Raw genomic sequence first — 17,696 nt, 5'->3', positions numbered from 1 at the left:
GAAAACAAGGTCACATAAGCCGGATACCGGATAGTTACCGAATATCCCTTTCATCTCAAATTTGGACACCGGGCCAAATATATAGTACTTTTTACAAGTTTGACCATTTTGCGGAAACCTTTGTAATTTCGGTATTTTCTACCTTAAGAACACCAGATTTAGGGATAATTCCTTAAGACCTTAAGACTAAAAGTTTAAATATTTATATTACCTGTCAAATTTAAGTGGGCAAAGTCAATTTTTTTTTTGTGATTTTTCATACAAATAAAACGATGAACAAGGTTTGTCACATTTTTTTATTACTAATCAGTACGGTGACGTACTTGGTGTTACTATGACTTATTTCGCTCTTAAAGATTAATCTAAAAATATTTGAACTATCATACAATTTGCAGTAGTCTAAAGTACATGCACGTATTACTGGGTAATTTTCCATCGAACAAATCAGTCCGTGAATTTTGCAACATATTTATAGACTGACATTTTTTCATCCATTTTAGTCATGGGGCATAATCTGCTGGAGCTAACAACACGTTTGCCAATTTTCTTTCTCTTGGTCAGTGAGCTTGGTTTGTTCTCCAAGTGATTTTAAGTGAATTTTCTTAACTTTGTTTAATACCGTTTATTGAGGAATCCCGAACCTCTTTTCCGCCTCCCGACTTGACATCCTGTTATTTTCTACCATGTCAATCGCTAAATCTAACATTTCCTTTGAATAATTTCGTTATGTCTATCCTAATATTCTTCTTTTCTTTCTTGTGTTTTAGGCTTAGTATTATGCATCCTGCGATAAATTGAAAAATAAATAAATTCAGCAAAATTAACAAATACTCTTATCCAAAATCACCCTAATTATGTTGCAAATACATTCAAATGTACTTTTTCAACAAAATTTTCATTTTTAGCTCATGTATTGATTACAATATTGAATTACAAAATTAATAAAAACAAAGGATTATAAAATCACTATTTAGGTATGTACTTCGGTAGTTTCGAAATTAACGTAAAAAAAATAAAATAAGTAGTAAGTATCTACTTATCTCGAATCCAATTTTAACATTGAGGTGACAAGCTTAACGATAATATTTTGGTGGGCAAAGTTGTAACAACTACTTTAGAAAAGCTAATTTGACATTGCCCACCATCATATTTTTGAATCTAAGATAGATTTCGCATCGGATATTCGATCTTTCCTGTATATTTATCACAAACTAACACTGGTAAAAAACTTGCCCACCCGGGATAATTACAAATCGAGTTTTAATAAAAGTTTTTCACACGAATTTTTGCCCGCAAAATATACCATCATCTTCAACACAGCTTAATAGCCAACTTAAGTGACGTAAGGAAAAATCAGTTACTTAGTATTTCAGAAGACATATTCAATTTTCTACCATAGTTTAAAAATGAAGCACAGCAAAAAAATGTTGGCGGTTTTTTAAATATTTGTGAAAAGTACCTTGCTGGGCTCGGATAAGCTGGGCAATCTTGTAAGGTTTTACGGTACCCTTTGGACGTCACTAGAAGAGACAAATGTGTCACAAGCCAACGCTTGGGCTCATCGTGTCTCTCTATTGCTTGTTCCGCGCTCTTGTTTGCACGCTCAGACTCAGGCGGATCGTGACACTTTTTCATGCGCGCAGCCGTTGTTCATCGATTTATACGACGCTCTCACGTCAAAAACTGTCTGCCGTAAAACGGTGTGAATAGACGCCAATTCGAAGTACATAGTTTCATACACAGGTCGTTCAACTACAGTAGTGGGGGTACGTCGGCTTCATCATCATTATTACAGCCTATACAGTCCACAGCTGGACATAGGCCTCCACAAGTTTACGCCAAAAATAACGTGAACTCATGTGTTTTGCCCATAGTCACCACGCTGGGCAGGCGGTTTCGTGACCGACGTCGGCTTAGGCTCACTGAATTTGGCCCCACTTTCTTCGATTTTTGATTTTTATAAAAAAGAATCAAAAAAAGTAGGGCCAAATTTCAGTGGGCAGTCGGCTTAATGGTTGCGCTTTTCTTTAAAATTTACGACAGCCAGAGGCATGACGATCGATGGGTGTGTTGTGCAACGAAGACAAAATAGCTTTCCGTCTCTTTTTCTGTCACACGTTACGCATTTATGTCTCAAAATATATAACCAATTATAATAAAACGTTGGCGCAACGGTTACAGCCGTGAATTGTACCTATTGCGCTGGCGGTTGCGGGTTCGATCCCCGCACATGACAAACATTTGTATTGGCCATACAGGTGTTTGCCGTGGTCTGGGTGTTTGTGCAGTCCTTGTGGGTCTCCCCACCGTGTCTCGGAGAGCACGTTAAGCCGTCGGTCCCGGTTGTTATCATGTACACCTGATAGCGATCGTTACTCATAGTAGGGAATATATCCGCCAACCCGCATTAGAGCTGCGTGGTGGATTAAGCTCTGATCCTTTTCCTACATGGGTAAAGAGCCCTATGCCCAGTAGTGGGATATTACAGGCTGAAGCGTAAAATAAAACGTCACTCAATATAATCAATTACAATGATGCGTCACTCAACCGACGTGCACACTGCGCACCGCACCACGTGACCGCACACATTTGACATTGATAGCAGTGACGTACAGCAGCATTAATACGAACGAAAAGTCATGACACTATCGTACTACTAAAAATACACATAAATATTTTAAATAAAATATAGGTAGATTATCCTCATTCATACTTAAATTGGGGTGAACGGAACAAAAAAAGGCAAACATATATATTTGTATGTATGTGTATTATATTTTGCTGTATATGTATGTGTATTTGTACTCGATAATTGACATCAGTCTCATCATCAGCATCATCACTTTAGCCTATCGCTGTCAACTGCTGGACATAGTTCCCCCACAAGTTCGCGGCAAAAATGGCGTGAACTCATGTGTGTTGCTCATAGTTACCACGCTGGGCTGGCGGGTTGGTGACCGCAGGGCCGATGGTGATAATGATGAAGATGATGATGATGATGAATTGATATCGATCTAGGTAACACTATTCGTGACATCTCTGTGTACACTTCCCTACCGCTTGCCCACAGATTGTCTGGAAGACATCGCCCTTCTAGCAATTAGACCGCCTTTTTAACCGACATCCAAAAAGGAGGAGGTTCTCAATTCAACTGTATTTTTTTTTAATGTATGTTACTTCAGAACTTTTGACTGGGTGGACCGATTTCGACAAATTTTCTTTTAATCGAAAGGTGGTATGTGTCATTTGGTCCCATTTAAATTTATTTGAGATCTAACAACTACTTTTCGAGTTATATGTAATAATGCGTTTTTACTTGACGCTTTTTTCGTCGACCTACGTTGTATTATACTGCATAGCTTTCTACTGGATGTACCGATTTTGACAATTCTTTGCACGATTTATTAGCTACATACATCAGTTCATGCATAGTCATCATACAGCGCATTCATGAGCTCACTCATAGCAATTCAATATTACAAAATATAGTTATACTTTTATCTTTATTTTTATATCTTTTTTTTTTAATAACTAGCAGCAGCAAGCTAGGTGTAACATACATGTGATATAAACGCAAGTTGTTTATATAGATTTTATAAAGAATCGCTTGTGAGCTGGAGTTCCTTAAGAACATAAAGTGTAGGGATCAAGTTTTTATGGAACCTCTCGGGTATTAGGTAATTCTTGGGCTATTTTGTCGGCCGTTTATATATTAAGTTATCTAGTTCGTAACAAGCATGGTACTTACTTGGATACCTTCGTCAATGATAAGAAAATTGTATTAGTATTTGTGATAGAGAAAGTAACGATCTACGTATATTAGGTTAAGCATTAGGTTTCTTACAATGAAGAAATAAAATACTTCTAGAGTAGGTACTACAATCGTGGACACCATGTTTAAAAGTCGTTTGGCAATTTTACATGCAAAGCAGGTTTTGAAGTAAAACTTCTTTACGCACGCTTCACTTGGGGAGTAAGCTGATCGGGCGAGACGAACGAAAGCTGAGAGAGATATAAGTTAGATTGAGCTAAAGAAAAGCTGTGTGGCTACGGCACTAAAGAATTTAGCCACCCCCTCTCTTCCCGTGGGTGTCGTAAGAGGCGACTAAGGGATAACAAGGTTCCACAACCACCTTGGAACTTAAGAAGCCGACCGATGGCGGGATAACCATCCAACTGCTGGCTTTGAAATGCACAGGCCGAAGACGGGCAGCAGCGTCTTCGGTGCGACAAAGCCAGCCCTGCGGTCACCAACCCGCCTGCCCAGCGTGGTGACTATGGGCAAAACACATGAGTTCACGTTATTTTTGGCGTAAACTTGTGGAGGCCTATGTCCAGCAGTGGACTGTATAGGCTGTAATGATGAGCTAAAGAAGTTTTATTTCAATCGCGTGGTGTAAAGCACAATGGTATCTTTTAACCAACTTCAAAAAAGGAGGAGGTTACTCAATTCGACCGTGTATATATATAATGTATGTTCGGGGATACCTTCGTCGTTTATGAACCGATTTTGATAATTTTTTTTTGTTGGAAAGTAGATATACCAAGTATGGCACCACGATAAGGAAACCAGGATCTGATAATGGAATCCCAAAGAATCTAGAGAAACCCTCGACAATCCTAGTGACGACTAGTGCGTTTGATAATTTTTTTCGTCTACTTACGTTGAATTACTTGGCGATGTAATTGAAGTCTTTTTTAACCGACTTCCAAAAAAGGAGGAGGTTCTCAATTCGACTGTATTTTTTTTAATGTATGTTACATCAGAACTTTTGACCAGGTGGACCGATTTCGATAAAAAAATTTTTATCGAAAGGTGGTGTGTGTCAATTGGTCCCATTTAAATTTATTTGAGATCTAACAACTACTTTTCGAATTATATCTAATAATGCGTTTTTACTTGACGCTTTTTTCGTCGACCTACGTTGTATTATACCGCATAACTTTCTACTGGATGTACCGATTTTGATAATTCTTTTTTTGTTGGATAGGGGATATCCCTAGTTTGGTACCATGATAAGGAAACCAGGATCTGATGATGGGATCCTAGAGAAATCGAGGGAAACTCTCGAAAATCCACAATAACTTTTTACTGGGTGTACCGATTTTGATAATTTTTAATTTAATCGAAAGCTGATGTTTATTATGTGGTCACATATAAATTTTATCGAGATCTGATAACTACTTTTTGAGTAATCTTTGATAACGCGTAGTTACTTGACTATTTTTTCGTCAATCTACGTTGTATTACTCGTCGATGTAATTGAAGTCGGTTTTTTTTTTGTTTGCGAGCAAACACAATTATTTTTTTTTGGTTTGCGAGCAAACACAATAAGTCATTATATTTAAATAAGGCTTCTGTAAGGTCGAGGTACAACCCACTCGGGCTGCTCCATATTTTGAGCAGAAAATTTCCTGCTGTGCCCTACCTCAGTTATATCAGTCTAGTCGGTCTTCATGATATTTCGGACTTGATTTCGGACTCCGAAAAAAAGCCTCTGCGTAATATTGCAGAGTTATGAAGACTCAGTGACGTAGCGAGCTTAACTTGCGCCCGGGGCACAATACCTTTTTAGCACCCCCCCATTCGAAAACAAAGGAATGAAAGCTTTCGGCTGACCTTTTTTAGGCTAGACAATCTAGGATTCCATAAAATTATCGAGTCAAGGGAAATAGTGGCTAAATGTTTCTGCTTAATGTTGTGGGCAAACCCAGTGTCCACGACGGTGGATCCACCCCTCGTTAGTGCAGTGTATCATAACAACTGGTGGATTGCATTAGTGGTCGTAGGGTCGATGCCCCTACATGACAATTATTTATATTAAGCTATACAGATGATTGTCATCGTTTGTGCATTTGTATTCTCATCCTAATGAGTCGTGTGTGGCGTTTATTTATTTACACTTTAAATAATCGGTTTTTAAGATAAATCAAAATAATTGAGCTAAATGAGAACACAGTTGAAATAAGATTATTAGATTAATATTGTGTAGATATTTAAAAAAAATTGAAATTAACAATATAAGTTTCAACTTTCAAGATTAGTGTAGTAGCAAAACAAGATGATGCGTTTCCTTGTGCGTCGTGTTTGTTTACAGCGGCGGGCGGGCGCGGGCGAGCGGTTGGCAGTGCGCCACCGGAACGCGGTCACTCACTAAAACACACCGATTTCTTGGGAAAAAATAACGAGTTCGCTGCTAGTCAGTTTCGCGGCGACGGTTTCCGTGCCAACAGAGTAGCGTACGAAAAGTTGCCAATATCATTTTGATTGTTGTACTTTAATTGGATATCAAAAATATAATTAAATCGAAATATTCAATAGTACTTAACATTTTTTTTAATCATTAAGGTCTCAATGATTTTGTGGAGCGAAAGAGACCGACCGCGTCGGTCTTACTGAACACGACAGGATCCACAGAATTCGTCAGCGTATTTTCCGCAAAAGTTTAAAGTGTCTCTGCTAGCAACTATGTTAATAGTTTGACTTTTGAGACATAATTTCCGTAGTAAACACTGCATTTTAGTGAAATGTAAAGTTGTGCACGAAAACATAAATTAAACTTCTAATTTAAGGTAAGTGACGTAAGCAATTTTTAAACAGGTGTGTCTAACCGTGTAACGAGCATAGCAAAATAAATGGTTTGATTAATCTTTCGATTATTACCACTATTAATAATAATGTTACGTTTTCGCGTGTAAAATATATTATTTACAACAGTGGCGCTATCCGGCGGGCGACATGGACACCGTGTACCCCGCGGCGGCGTCGGTGCTCGCCCGCGGCCGACGCCGGCGCCGCGCCGAGCCGCGCCAGCGCCACCGCACCATGCCCGTCACCTTCGCCGAAATTAAGGTAACGTGAGCTTTCTCGTGATATAAGTATTAAGTTTTAGTTTTACCAAATCAATTTTTAAAAACCTTAAACTTCCACAATGACTATCTTTAACGAACAGTTGTTACAGATCTTAAATAGGACACAAAAGGGTAAACAATACCTATTAATACAAAAATTTATTTATGAAGATTCAAAACCTTCGCAGGAGGTTGACGAAGAAAAAGAAGTGAACGAGGAGGCGTGCGGCGCTAGCGTCGCCAGTGTGGCGAGCGCGCTCGAGGAGCGTCGCCGGCGCCCTGACCTGCTGGAGGAGCGCCTCGGCCGCCAGTTCGCCGAGTTCCGACGGCGGCGCGCGAGACGGGACCACCTGCGCGAGGCCGACGAGCCCGCCGCGTTCGCGTCGCCGCCCGCCTCCCCCGGCTCGCAGTCCGCGCCAGTCGCCCCGGGTGCCGCGCCCGGGCCACAGCTCGCGACCAGAGCCGCCAGTGAGCCGAGGCCGGAAGCTGAGCCTTCTTGATCTTACCTCGAATCCAATTATGTGGAAGATTAAGTTTTAAAGTAGTCACTTGAAGTCGTTGTCAAGGAACGCGAATCCGTTAGTTTTATTGCACAATGCTGTAAATAGGTTTATGGGCTACATACACGTGTATACAGATGTGATATATGTAATCTTTGTGTATGTATTTATAAGCATATTTTATAACGCAACGCAATGTACATGGAAACGCAGTAAAATCAACGACTTTGCTTGTAAATTATAAATCGACATAACATTTGCGTTAATTTATTTTATATGCTATAATTTTCTACGTATTTGTATATCGCTGAAGAAGTAATAATAAAAACTTACTTTTACTAATACAAAGACTAATACATGTAACAAGTATGTGAGACTGTGTCCATATAAATATATGTGCAGTCAAATTATGGTGATAAATGTTGGATGATTTAACGGAAAAAAATATATATTATTAAACATCGTACAACTACGAGTAATAGATATATTGTTCCTATCTATGTTACCAAATAAGTTTAAGTAGTAGTTTAAACAGTTATTCAGTTGTTCAAATTATGTACATCTTGCGCTTTTCTTGTATGTTCACATAAAACAACATTCAATGAGCGGTCTATTCGTAATATTGAACTTTAATTAAACAAGGCGTTGTGTCATAAATATAGCAAATACCTACACAGGTACCTACTAGAAATTTATTAAATCATTATTATAAGTAAAATATTTTAGAAGCTGAAATAAATTGTATTTTTTGTCTTTATTTGCTCTCTTTCTTGTGTACCTAATAGCAGTAGCGTATTTTAAGATTCAGCGCCCCGGGCCATTTAATTTATCCGCCCCTAAATTATAAGGTAAAAAGGTAAAAGCAACATATTTATTACGACTGTGTCAATAAATAATTGATTATTCCATAAAATAATCGATTATTTCATAAAATAATCGAGTCGTGGGAAATATTCGGAATATATTTCGACTGACTTTTTTTTGAAGCGAAACTTTTTTAGTCGTTGTGATTTGAAAGTCGATGAAACGAAAATGCGGCAAGCTAAAGAAACAAACACATAAATGTATAGGAGAGAATGATATAGAATATATTACTGCCAAGAATGCGTAAGCGACGCTTTTCAACCGACTTTTTTTTATATCATTAGGTCGGCAAACTAGCGTACGGCTCACCTGATGGTAAGCGATTCCCCAATCCCCCCAGAAGCTCTGGTCACCTTACTCACCAACAGGAACACAATACTGATTGAAAACAGTATTATTATGCTGTGATCTTCTGTAAGGTCGAGGTATTACCCCAGTCGGGCTGCTCCGTATTTTGAGCAGGAAATTTCCTGTTGTGCCCTACCCCAGTTAAGTCTTACTTCAAAAAAGGAGGAGGTTACTCAATTCGAGCGTATATTTATAATTTTTATGTATGTTTGGGGATAGCTTCGTCGTTTATGAACCGATTTTGATAATTCTTTTTTTGTTGGAAAGGAGATATCCTAAGTGTGGTGCCATGATAAGAAAACCAGGATCTGATAATAGAATCCCAGAGAAATCGAGGGAAAACCTCGAAAATCGGCATAACTTTTTACTGGATGTACCGATTTTGATGATTTTTAATTAAATCAAAAGTCAATGTTTGACATGTGGTCACATTTAAATTTCATCGAGATCTGATTACAACAAATTTTCCTTTATCTGTGCTATAAGACGTTGCCTCGTACCAATTTTCAAGATTTTGAGTTCACAAGAAGTACCTGTAGGTTTGACCCGACCAGAAAATAATTGTGTTTGCTCGCAAACGAAAATAACTGTGTTTGCTCGCAAACGAAAAAAAACCGACTTCAATTACATCGACGAGTAATACAACGTAGATCGACGAAAAAATAGTCAAGTAACTACGCGTTATCAAAGATTACTCAAAAAGATCTCAATAAAATTTATATGTGACCACATGACAAACACCAGCTTTCGATTAAATTAAAAATTATCAAAATCGGTACACCCAGTAAAAAGTTATTGCAGATTTTCAAGAGTTTCCCTCGATTTCTCTGGGATCTTATCATCAGATCCTGGTTTCCTTATCATGGTACTAAACTAGGGATATCTTCTTTCCAACAAAAAAAGAATTATCAAAATCGGTACATCCAGTAGAAAGTTATGCTGTATAATACAACGTAGGACGACGAAAAAAGCGTCAAGTAAAAACGCATTATTAGATATAACTCGAAAAGTAGTTGTTAGATCTCAAATAAATTTAAATGGGACCTATTGGCACACACCACCTTTCGATTGAAAAAAAAAATTGTCGAAATCGGTCCACACGGTCAAAAGTTCTGATGTAACATACATAAAAAAAAAAAATACAGTCGAATTGAGAGCCTCCTCCTTTTTTGGAAGTTGGTTAAAAAAATAGACTTCAATTACATCGAAGAGTAATACAACGTAGATCGACGAAAAAATAGTCAAGTAAATACGCATTATCAAAGATTACTCAGAACGTAGTTATTAGATCTCGATAAAATTTATATGTGACCACATAATAAACACCAGCTTTCGATTAAATTAAAAATTATCAAAATCGGTACATCCAGTAGAAGTTAGATATAACTCGAAAAGTAGTTGTTAGATCTCAAATAAATTTAAATGGGACCAATTGGCACACACCACCTTTCGATTAAAAGAAAATTTGTCGAAATCGCTCCACCCAGACAAAAGTTCTGATGTAACATACATAAAAAAAATACAGTCGAATTGAGAACCTCCTCCTTTTTTGGAAGTCGGTTAAAAAAGTCAGGCTCAACCAGCTCATGTATCTGGACCAGATCAGGATAAAATGAGGCATGCCAGATCCGACAAGCTCTAGGATAGCCTGATGTAAAATATAATCAAGTATGGTAAGGCATACTGGATCAGGACCCGGTCCGGTCCAGATAAGGATATCCTGATGTAAAATATAATCAAGTATGGTAAGGAATAACTGCATGCCTGAATCAAGCTATCGATGTTTTTAAGCGCACTTAATATAATACAGTTCTTAGGACAGTCTATTTCTACACAGTGGAGCAGTCGTAAGTAGTAGAAAGTAGTTATGAATAGAAGGTAATAAATGAAATTTAATTGATAATAATAATTAATTAATAATATAAATATAAATAAAAATGATTGATATTTAAAGTAAAAACAAAAATAAATAATACATTGGAAAAAATAAACGTAAATAAATATAATAATAATTATGTTAAGTATCATATTTCAATTTTTTCACGAATATAGATTAATATTTTTTAAAAGGACCGGACCGGGCATACTCGACCCGGACCAGGCAAGATTGTCAAGATTTGTCTGGACCTGATCAGGATTAGATGTGATTTCCTGATCGGGTCCAGATCAATCATCTGCGTTATATACCTTATCCGGTCCAGATCGGGCATGCCCGGTCCGGTCTTGCTAAGGAACATGAAAAATTTCTACTCGGGGGATTTCCTAGCGAGTGTCGAAAGTTTGCAGCATAAACGACTATATTTTTTGATTTATTGCGTTGGTTTAGATATTTGTTTTATTCACAAAACAACAGACCTGAAACAGTAGACCTGAGTATTAGATATGAATTTCAGCTCGATTCCTCTACGCGTTCCTGAGAAAAAGGGTCTTGACAGACGGACAACAGAGTGATCCTACAAGGGTTCCGTTTTTTCCTTTTGAGGTACGGAACCATAAAACTCCATGATATGTAAAAAAATGTAGGTTTTTATATTTTTTTGCTCGCAAACGAAAAAAAAAACCGATTTCAATCACATCAACAAGTAATAAAATGGATGCGTTGCGCATTAAAATGGAACCACGTGACAATCATCATCTTTCGATTAAAAAATAAATCATCGAAATCGGTACAATTTCGATGATTCTTAGCTAAAAAGTTCGGAGGTAAAATACTTATTTAAAAAAATAATAATAGTAGAATTGATAATCTCCTCCTTTTTTGAATTTGCGTTAAAATGGCCTGTTACTTATAACATCGTAAACTGTTGTCAAGGTTCAGAATTATTCCCGATTGCTTAATGTAAAACTATACCAATGTGATTTTGATCAAATCATTAATTGGAGCACAAAGGATTTTTTTTAATCTATATCTAATATACTTTATACAAATAAATAAAATTGGAGTGTCTGTTTGTAATATTAAAATAACGGCTTTTTAATAAATGCGTATTGATGTATAAACGGTACATATACAAAAACACACTTTGTCACACTTTGCCCCAAGTTTAATAAACTTTTGCATTTTGCTATCTGTATAGTACTATACAGGCTGCTTAAGACATAATATGGCACGTCCAGTCGAAAGCCCACTCCTGACACCGACTCGGCCTTCGTGTAATTTTATATGTTTTATAAGAATGTCATTAAGGACGCTGTCCAGCACTTTGGCCATCATCTTCGCTAGAGAGATGGGACGGTAGTTATTCCTATGCAACATATTCCTCGTTCTGTTCTTAATAATAGGAACTAATATCATTTCGGTAACTAAGTTCCTCTGATAAGTAACGACGGAAGAGGATAAGGTTATCAAACTGGGACAAGACGCGTGGCAGGTGAACCCAAACATGCCTAAGATTCCCGATGCTGAGACCATCATATCCAGGGGATTTACCTCTACTCATATTTTTGATAGCGCGACTAATATTATTCGCCGTGAATTTAACCTATATCTTTGCAAATGTACTTAACAAACAGCTTAATTATTGATGTATTTTAATTTTTGTAATTAACTAAGGTAGGGCACAGCAGGAATTTCCTGCTTAAAAATATGGAGCAGCCCGACTGGGGTAGTACCTTGACCTTACAGAAGATCACAGCAAAATAATACTGTTTTCAAGCAGTATTGTGTTCCTGTTGGTGAGTAAGGTGACCAGAGCTCCTGGGGGGATTGGGGATTGGGTCGGCAACGCGCTTGCGATGCTTCTGGTGTTGCAGGCGTCTATAAGCTACGGTAATCGCTTACCATCAGGTGAGCCGTACGCTTGCTTGCCGACCGAGTGACATAAAAAAAAGTAAATAGTCAGCAACTCGACAGTTGTATTCAGCCTGTAACATTTTTACCACCACGTTATAGATCTCTAACATTCCACTGTTTATACCACTGTTATAGGTCTCTTTGTATGTAATGTAGGAGAAGGATCGGCGCTTGATCCATCACGCTGCTCCACTGCGAATTGGCGGATATATGCCAACCTATGAGTAACGACCGCTATCAGGTGTACATGATAACGACCGGGACCGACGGCTTAACGTGCTCTCCGAGTGTGTACCCATACCCATATGTTAATGGCTCATTAGTAATTTTTGTTGTGTATGTGTCTTTGAACGATTAATGTTGTGGCTTGCGGCTAGGAAGTACAAACATGGGTGCGTCATAATTATAATGAAAAACTCAATTTTATACCGATTTCATTTATTTTAAGAGAAATAAATAAATAAATAACACTCAACCGCTCGGTTCAAACATCTTCAATAAATAGACAAGTCTCGACATTCAGCTCACAAACATTATACATAGAAGTACTTGAACAGACAACACATTTTATGTTTAAAATAACTTAGGCCGGTGATATTTTTACACAATTATTAATTATTTATCCATAACGTTTATCAAATATACATGTATCGAGTAACAACTACATTTGAATATATATTATTATTTTTATTGTAACAATAATTAGCAAAAATATACAACTGAAATGTAGTGAGTTCTTTCGCTCTTTTTGGTGTGAAGTGTAAGATACTGTGTTGATACGTCGTCGTCTATCACAAATAACAGCGCTATTCGCAACGGTCTCCGGTAAATGACACGTGTAAATAATACATGTAAATATAATCAGTAGTCATAGCAATGTTCTCAAACTCTTAATCATTGTTGTGTTTAAGTTATGTTTCAAATATTTTATACCTACTGCAAATTGTATTGCAAATCATAAAGACATATACTGATTTTATTATGTTCTTTAAAGCTTGTCACAATAATTTGTCATTTTCTTGTAGGTAGTGTTGTCAGCTTTTGAATATTTGAGCACAGGCTGATTTTATTGTGACATTCGCTTTTCACTTAACAGGTACCTATATTCTAACTTATTTTAAAAATATCACTCGCTGAAGGAAGTTAATTATTTATATAATTTCAAATAAATAAATAATTAAAAAAGGAATTCTTGTTTGTACATATCTTGATTTAAAGACCTCTTCCTTCAAGCAAAAAATTAAATTTTTATCATTCGTGTTTTTTATTTCATATTTTAACTAGTGTTTTTACAGAAAATAATTCTTATATAATAGATTTAATACATGTTTACGTAAACTTGAGCAAAAAAACCAGTTCAACTTTTTGTGTTTATAAAATTTAGATGAAATATGGTCAAATTGTTTGACTCGTTGTAGTTTAAAAAAAGATATTTCCTAGACTTATTAAACCTAAGAGTACTAAAATACGAGTAGTAATTAGTATATATAAAAAAATGAGGTTTTTCGTAGGTACGTTTTATTTATTTAGACGGATTGTTGTTTATTTATTTACTCATATTAAAATTATCACTTTTCACTTTGGGTTCTTGGTAATATTTTAAGTTTATAAAATGATTCTATTTTAATATATAACAAGGCTATTTATAAACAGATTTCTTAACATTAAAACATTATTTTTGGCTACAGTCATCTATGACTTTCAACAGTTATTGTCTACGACGAGGCTGGTTCTCCGGCCGCACGTCAGCTAACTCGTAACACATTGTAACATAAATCTGGCAGCTCCTTACATCTAGCGGTTACAAACTCAGCGTCTGTATCATATAAAATCTATCTTATTATTATATAATAATATATAACATCATATTGAACGAGTACATACTGTAATCGAATACTGTTTCAGTCCAACTCGGGCGTAAGGCTACGTGACATCAAAATATTCACCGGCAGCACTTAGTCTCTATACACATTGTACCGACTCAGTTATTGTTAACGTCCATTGTATAAATACATTTATATGAATAATCACTATTTATATATTTTAATTAGGATAAACGATCGCACTATAAAACGAATTTTACTAAATAAATATTTAATCTCTTTATTTTTTACTACCTCGCCCAGGACTAAAGTAGTCACGCCGAGTAATACTGTACAAAACTTAACTACTTATTTGTCGTAGCGACTATTGTGACGTCCAGCGGTCCGTCGGAGGGTCACTTCACGGGAACGGTATCGATCGACGAGCGCTACTGGACGGTTCGATAAGACACTGGTTCCAGCTCCGGAGCGGCGCGGCGCTCAGCGGGCCTCCGCGTCCTCGGCTTGCGCGTCCGTCTCCGCCGCCGAGGGGATCGTGTGCAGCAGGCGCGGCGGCGGCAGCGCGCCGGGCGACGCGGGCGGCTCGTCCAGCGCCACGGCCGGCTGGCGCGTGAGGCGCGGCCGCGCGCCGCCCGCCCCCGCGCCCGCCCCGCCCGCCGCGCCGCCCGCCGCCGCGCTGCCGCCCGAGCGCGACGTGCGCCACGTGCCCGTCGAGGCCGTCGCGTTCGAGCCGGACGAGTCGTTGCGGGACGACGACAGGTTGGAGTCCTGCGAGGTCTTGCGCGCCACCAGCCAGGAGGCGGCCCTGCGCGGGGGCGGCGGCGGCCTGCCGTACGTGCGCCACGAGTCGGAGCGCGACGACGAGAACTCCACGGACGACGACACGGAGCCGGCGCGCGCGGGCGGGGCGGGCGGCAGGCGCGGGGCGGGCGGCGCGGGCGCGGCCGAGCGCCGCCCGCAGGCGCGCAGCCAGCGCAGCAGGCGCTCGCTGCTCGCGCCACTGCTAGTGGGCGTGTCGGTCCCGGGGGCGGCGCCGGGCGGCAGGAGCCGGCGGCAGGCGCAGGCGTTCCCGTGCTGACCGCGGGACGAGCGCTCGGCGAGACTGTTCGTGTTGGCCGGAGTTTGCCGGTTGCTGAAGTTCGAGGAGTGTCGACATCGACCTATACCTCTCGTCACGCGGGACTCTTCGATCGCTTTGCACACGAGGGCGCAGTCTTTTTTGAACTGCTTGGTGAGGATCGCGTAGAGAAACGGGTTGCAGCACGAGTTCAGGGGCAGGACGAAAACTGTAAACACCTTCGCTTCTTCCAGCGAGACGAGCTGGGCACCGAAGGCGGCGGTCAGCGCGAAGAAGGCTATAGGCGACCAGCACAAGAAGTCCGTGAAGACGAGGAGCGCCATCCGTTTCGCGATGCGAGAGTCGTTCGAGTTCCAGGCCTGCGAGCCGCGGATCGCGCAGTACATTTTGAGGTAGCAACCGAGAAGCACCAAAAATGCCAGTCCGTTTATAACCAGTAGCGTGACGACGTACCCGAGCGCGGCGGGCGAGCCGGTCTCGAAGGGCAGGCACACGGCGAACTTGCGGTAGTCGGACACGCCGAGCAGCGGCAGCGCGGCGGCGGCGAGCGAGAAGGCCCAGCCCGCCGCCATGACCGCGGCCGCGTGGCGCAGCGACAGGCGCTTGTTGAGGTGCATGGCGTGCGTGATGGCGTAGTTGCGCTCCAGCGTGATGACGGCCAGCGTGTACACCGACAGCTCGGACGACAGCACGCCCAGGAAGCCCGCGAGGCGGCAGCCGCCCGACATCTGCCACGCTATTGCGTGCGCGCGAAACTCTCCTAGTGTTCCCGCGTCGACGACTGCCAAAAAACCTGTCACGGAAATAATTTTTTTAAATTTCCCTAACATTTTTCGAACTTATATTCAAAAGTAATAAAGTAATAGCTACCTAAATAAATGCCCATAAAAAAGTCTGCAGCGGCAAGGTTTGTAACGAGGAATCGAGGCACATCGATTCGACTACGACTGAAAATGAGCACGAAAACTACTGTGCCGTTTCCCAGCAGCGCCAACAGGAATATGGCCCATACTCCACATCGCAAAGTCCACCAGTCGAATAAATCCACACACGGTAGAAAAGGACCTGAACAGAAAAAAAAATGCTTTACTTTTGCCGCTTAGTACCTTCGCTACGATCTTTCAGACAAACGACAGTTCTCACCCGGCAGCGGCAGGCAGCGCACGCGACGTGTCCCGCTGGACTTGAGCTCCGCAGCCGCTACTTCACTCCAGCCTATTGCCGCCAGCCGCGAACTACTCTCTTCTGTAGCGTTCACTAAACAAAATAGATTTTAACGAATAAGAAGACAATTCTGGTGTAAACAGAGAACGTGGCGAGGTCTGGTATCGTACAGTAGTGCGGCCAGATGTCGGTGGCGTTGGCCCAGGTGGCGAGGTCGACGTGCGCGGGCGGCAGCAGCACGAGGTCGCTGAACTGCTCCGGCTCGGCGCCGGGCGCCGCGCTCGCCTCGGCGCCGCCCTCCATCAGCGGCATGAACTCGCAGCAGTGGTACGCGTACGACAACACCAGCGTCTAGAAAACGATCCGCGTGAAAGACCATGCTTCATAACCTAAAGTACCTGGGTGATCGAGCTTAGCGCGGTATTTTTAGTAAATCGTGTTTATTGGAAATAATATTTAAATACGAATTACATATTGATAAAATATGAGTAATATTTTCCGATTTTACCAACATAATATTAAAAAATATGAACTGGTTATTTAAATAATAAATCATGAGTGCAATTAGAAATAAAAAGAAAAAAATAATCGATAATTTTTTCATTGCCTAAAAACAGGGATAAAACGACATTTTCTAAAAAATGAATCCTAGCTATATCGATTTATTTTTCCCGAAATCCTCTGCATAGTAAATTACACGAAAATCGTTGGAGCCGATTTCGAGATTAAGATTATGTCGAAATAAATGTTTTCATTTCATTTTATTTCATTCCATTTAATTTACTGGGTGTACCGATTTTGATGATTTTTAAATTAATCGAAAGCCGATGTTTATCATTTAAATTTCATCGAGATCTGATTGATAATGCGTATTTACTTGACTATTTTTAACCGAATTCCAAAAAAGGAGGAGGTTCTCAATTCGACTGTATTTTTTTTTTAATGTATGTTACATCAGAACTTTTGCCCGTGTGGACCGATTTCGACAATTTTTTTTTAATCGAAAGGTGATGTGTGTCAATTCGTCCCATTTAAATTTATTTGAGATCTAACAACTACTTTTCGAGTTATATCTAATAATGCGTTTTTACTTGACGCTTTTTTCGTCAACCTACGTTGTATTATACCGCATAACTTTCTACTGGATGTACCGTTTTTATAATTCTTTTTTTGTTGGAAAGAAGATATCCCTAGTTTAGTAACATGATAAGGAAACCAGGATCTGATGATGTGATCCCAGAGAAATCGAGGGAAACTTGAAAATCCGCAATAAC

At 39.8% G+C, this 17,696-nt stretch overlaps 1 protein-coding gene across 1 annotated transcript in view; it reads right to left on the bottom strand.

The window, feature by feature from the left end:
* Positions 1 to 12,778: 12,778 nt before the first annotated feature.
* LOC123662677 (lutropin-choriogonadotropic hormone receptor) overlaps positions 12,779 to 17,696 on the bottom strand; it is a 71,272-nt gene continuing 66,354 nt past the window's right edge. Inside the window, exons 14-17 of the mRNA XM_045597482.1 lie at positions 16,593 to 16,773; positions 16,402 to 16,515; positions 16,129 to 16,323; positions 12,779 to 16,051 (exon numbers count right to left, since the gene is read on the bottom strand). Of these exons, the coding sequence (XP_045453438.1) occupies positions 14,661 to 16,051; positions 16,129 to 16,323; positions 16,402 to 16,515; positions 16,593 to 16,773 (1,881 nt within the window). The 3' untranslated portion in view covers positions 12,779 to 14,660. The remainder of the gene's footprint in view (positions 16,052 to 16,128; positions 16,324 to 16,401; positions 16,516 to 16,592; positions 16,774 to 17,696) is intronic.

This window comes from Melitaea cinxia, chromosome 19, assembly GCF_905220565.1.
Source record: "Melitaea cinxia chromosome 19, ilMelCinx1.1, whole genome shotgun sequence".
Classification (NCBI taxonomy): domain Eukaryota; kingdom Metazoa; phylum Arthropoda; class Insecta; order Lepidoptera; family Nymphalidae; genus Melitaea; species Melitaea cinxia.
Note: the sequence above shows the minus strand (reverse complement) of the source record. Positions and strands in the feature narration are given on the sequence as shown.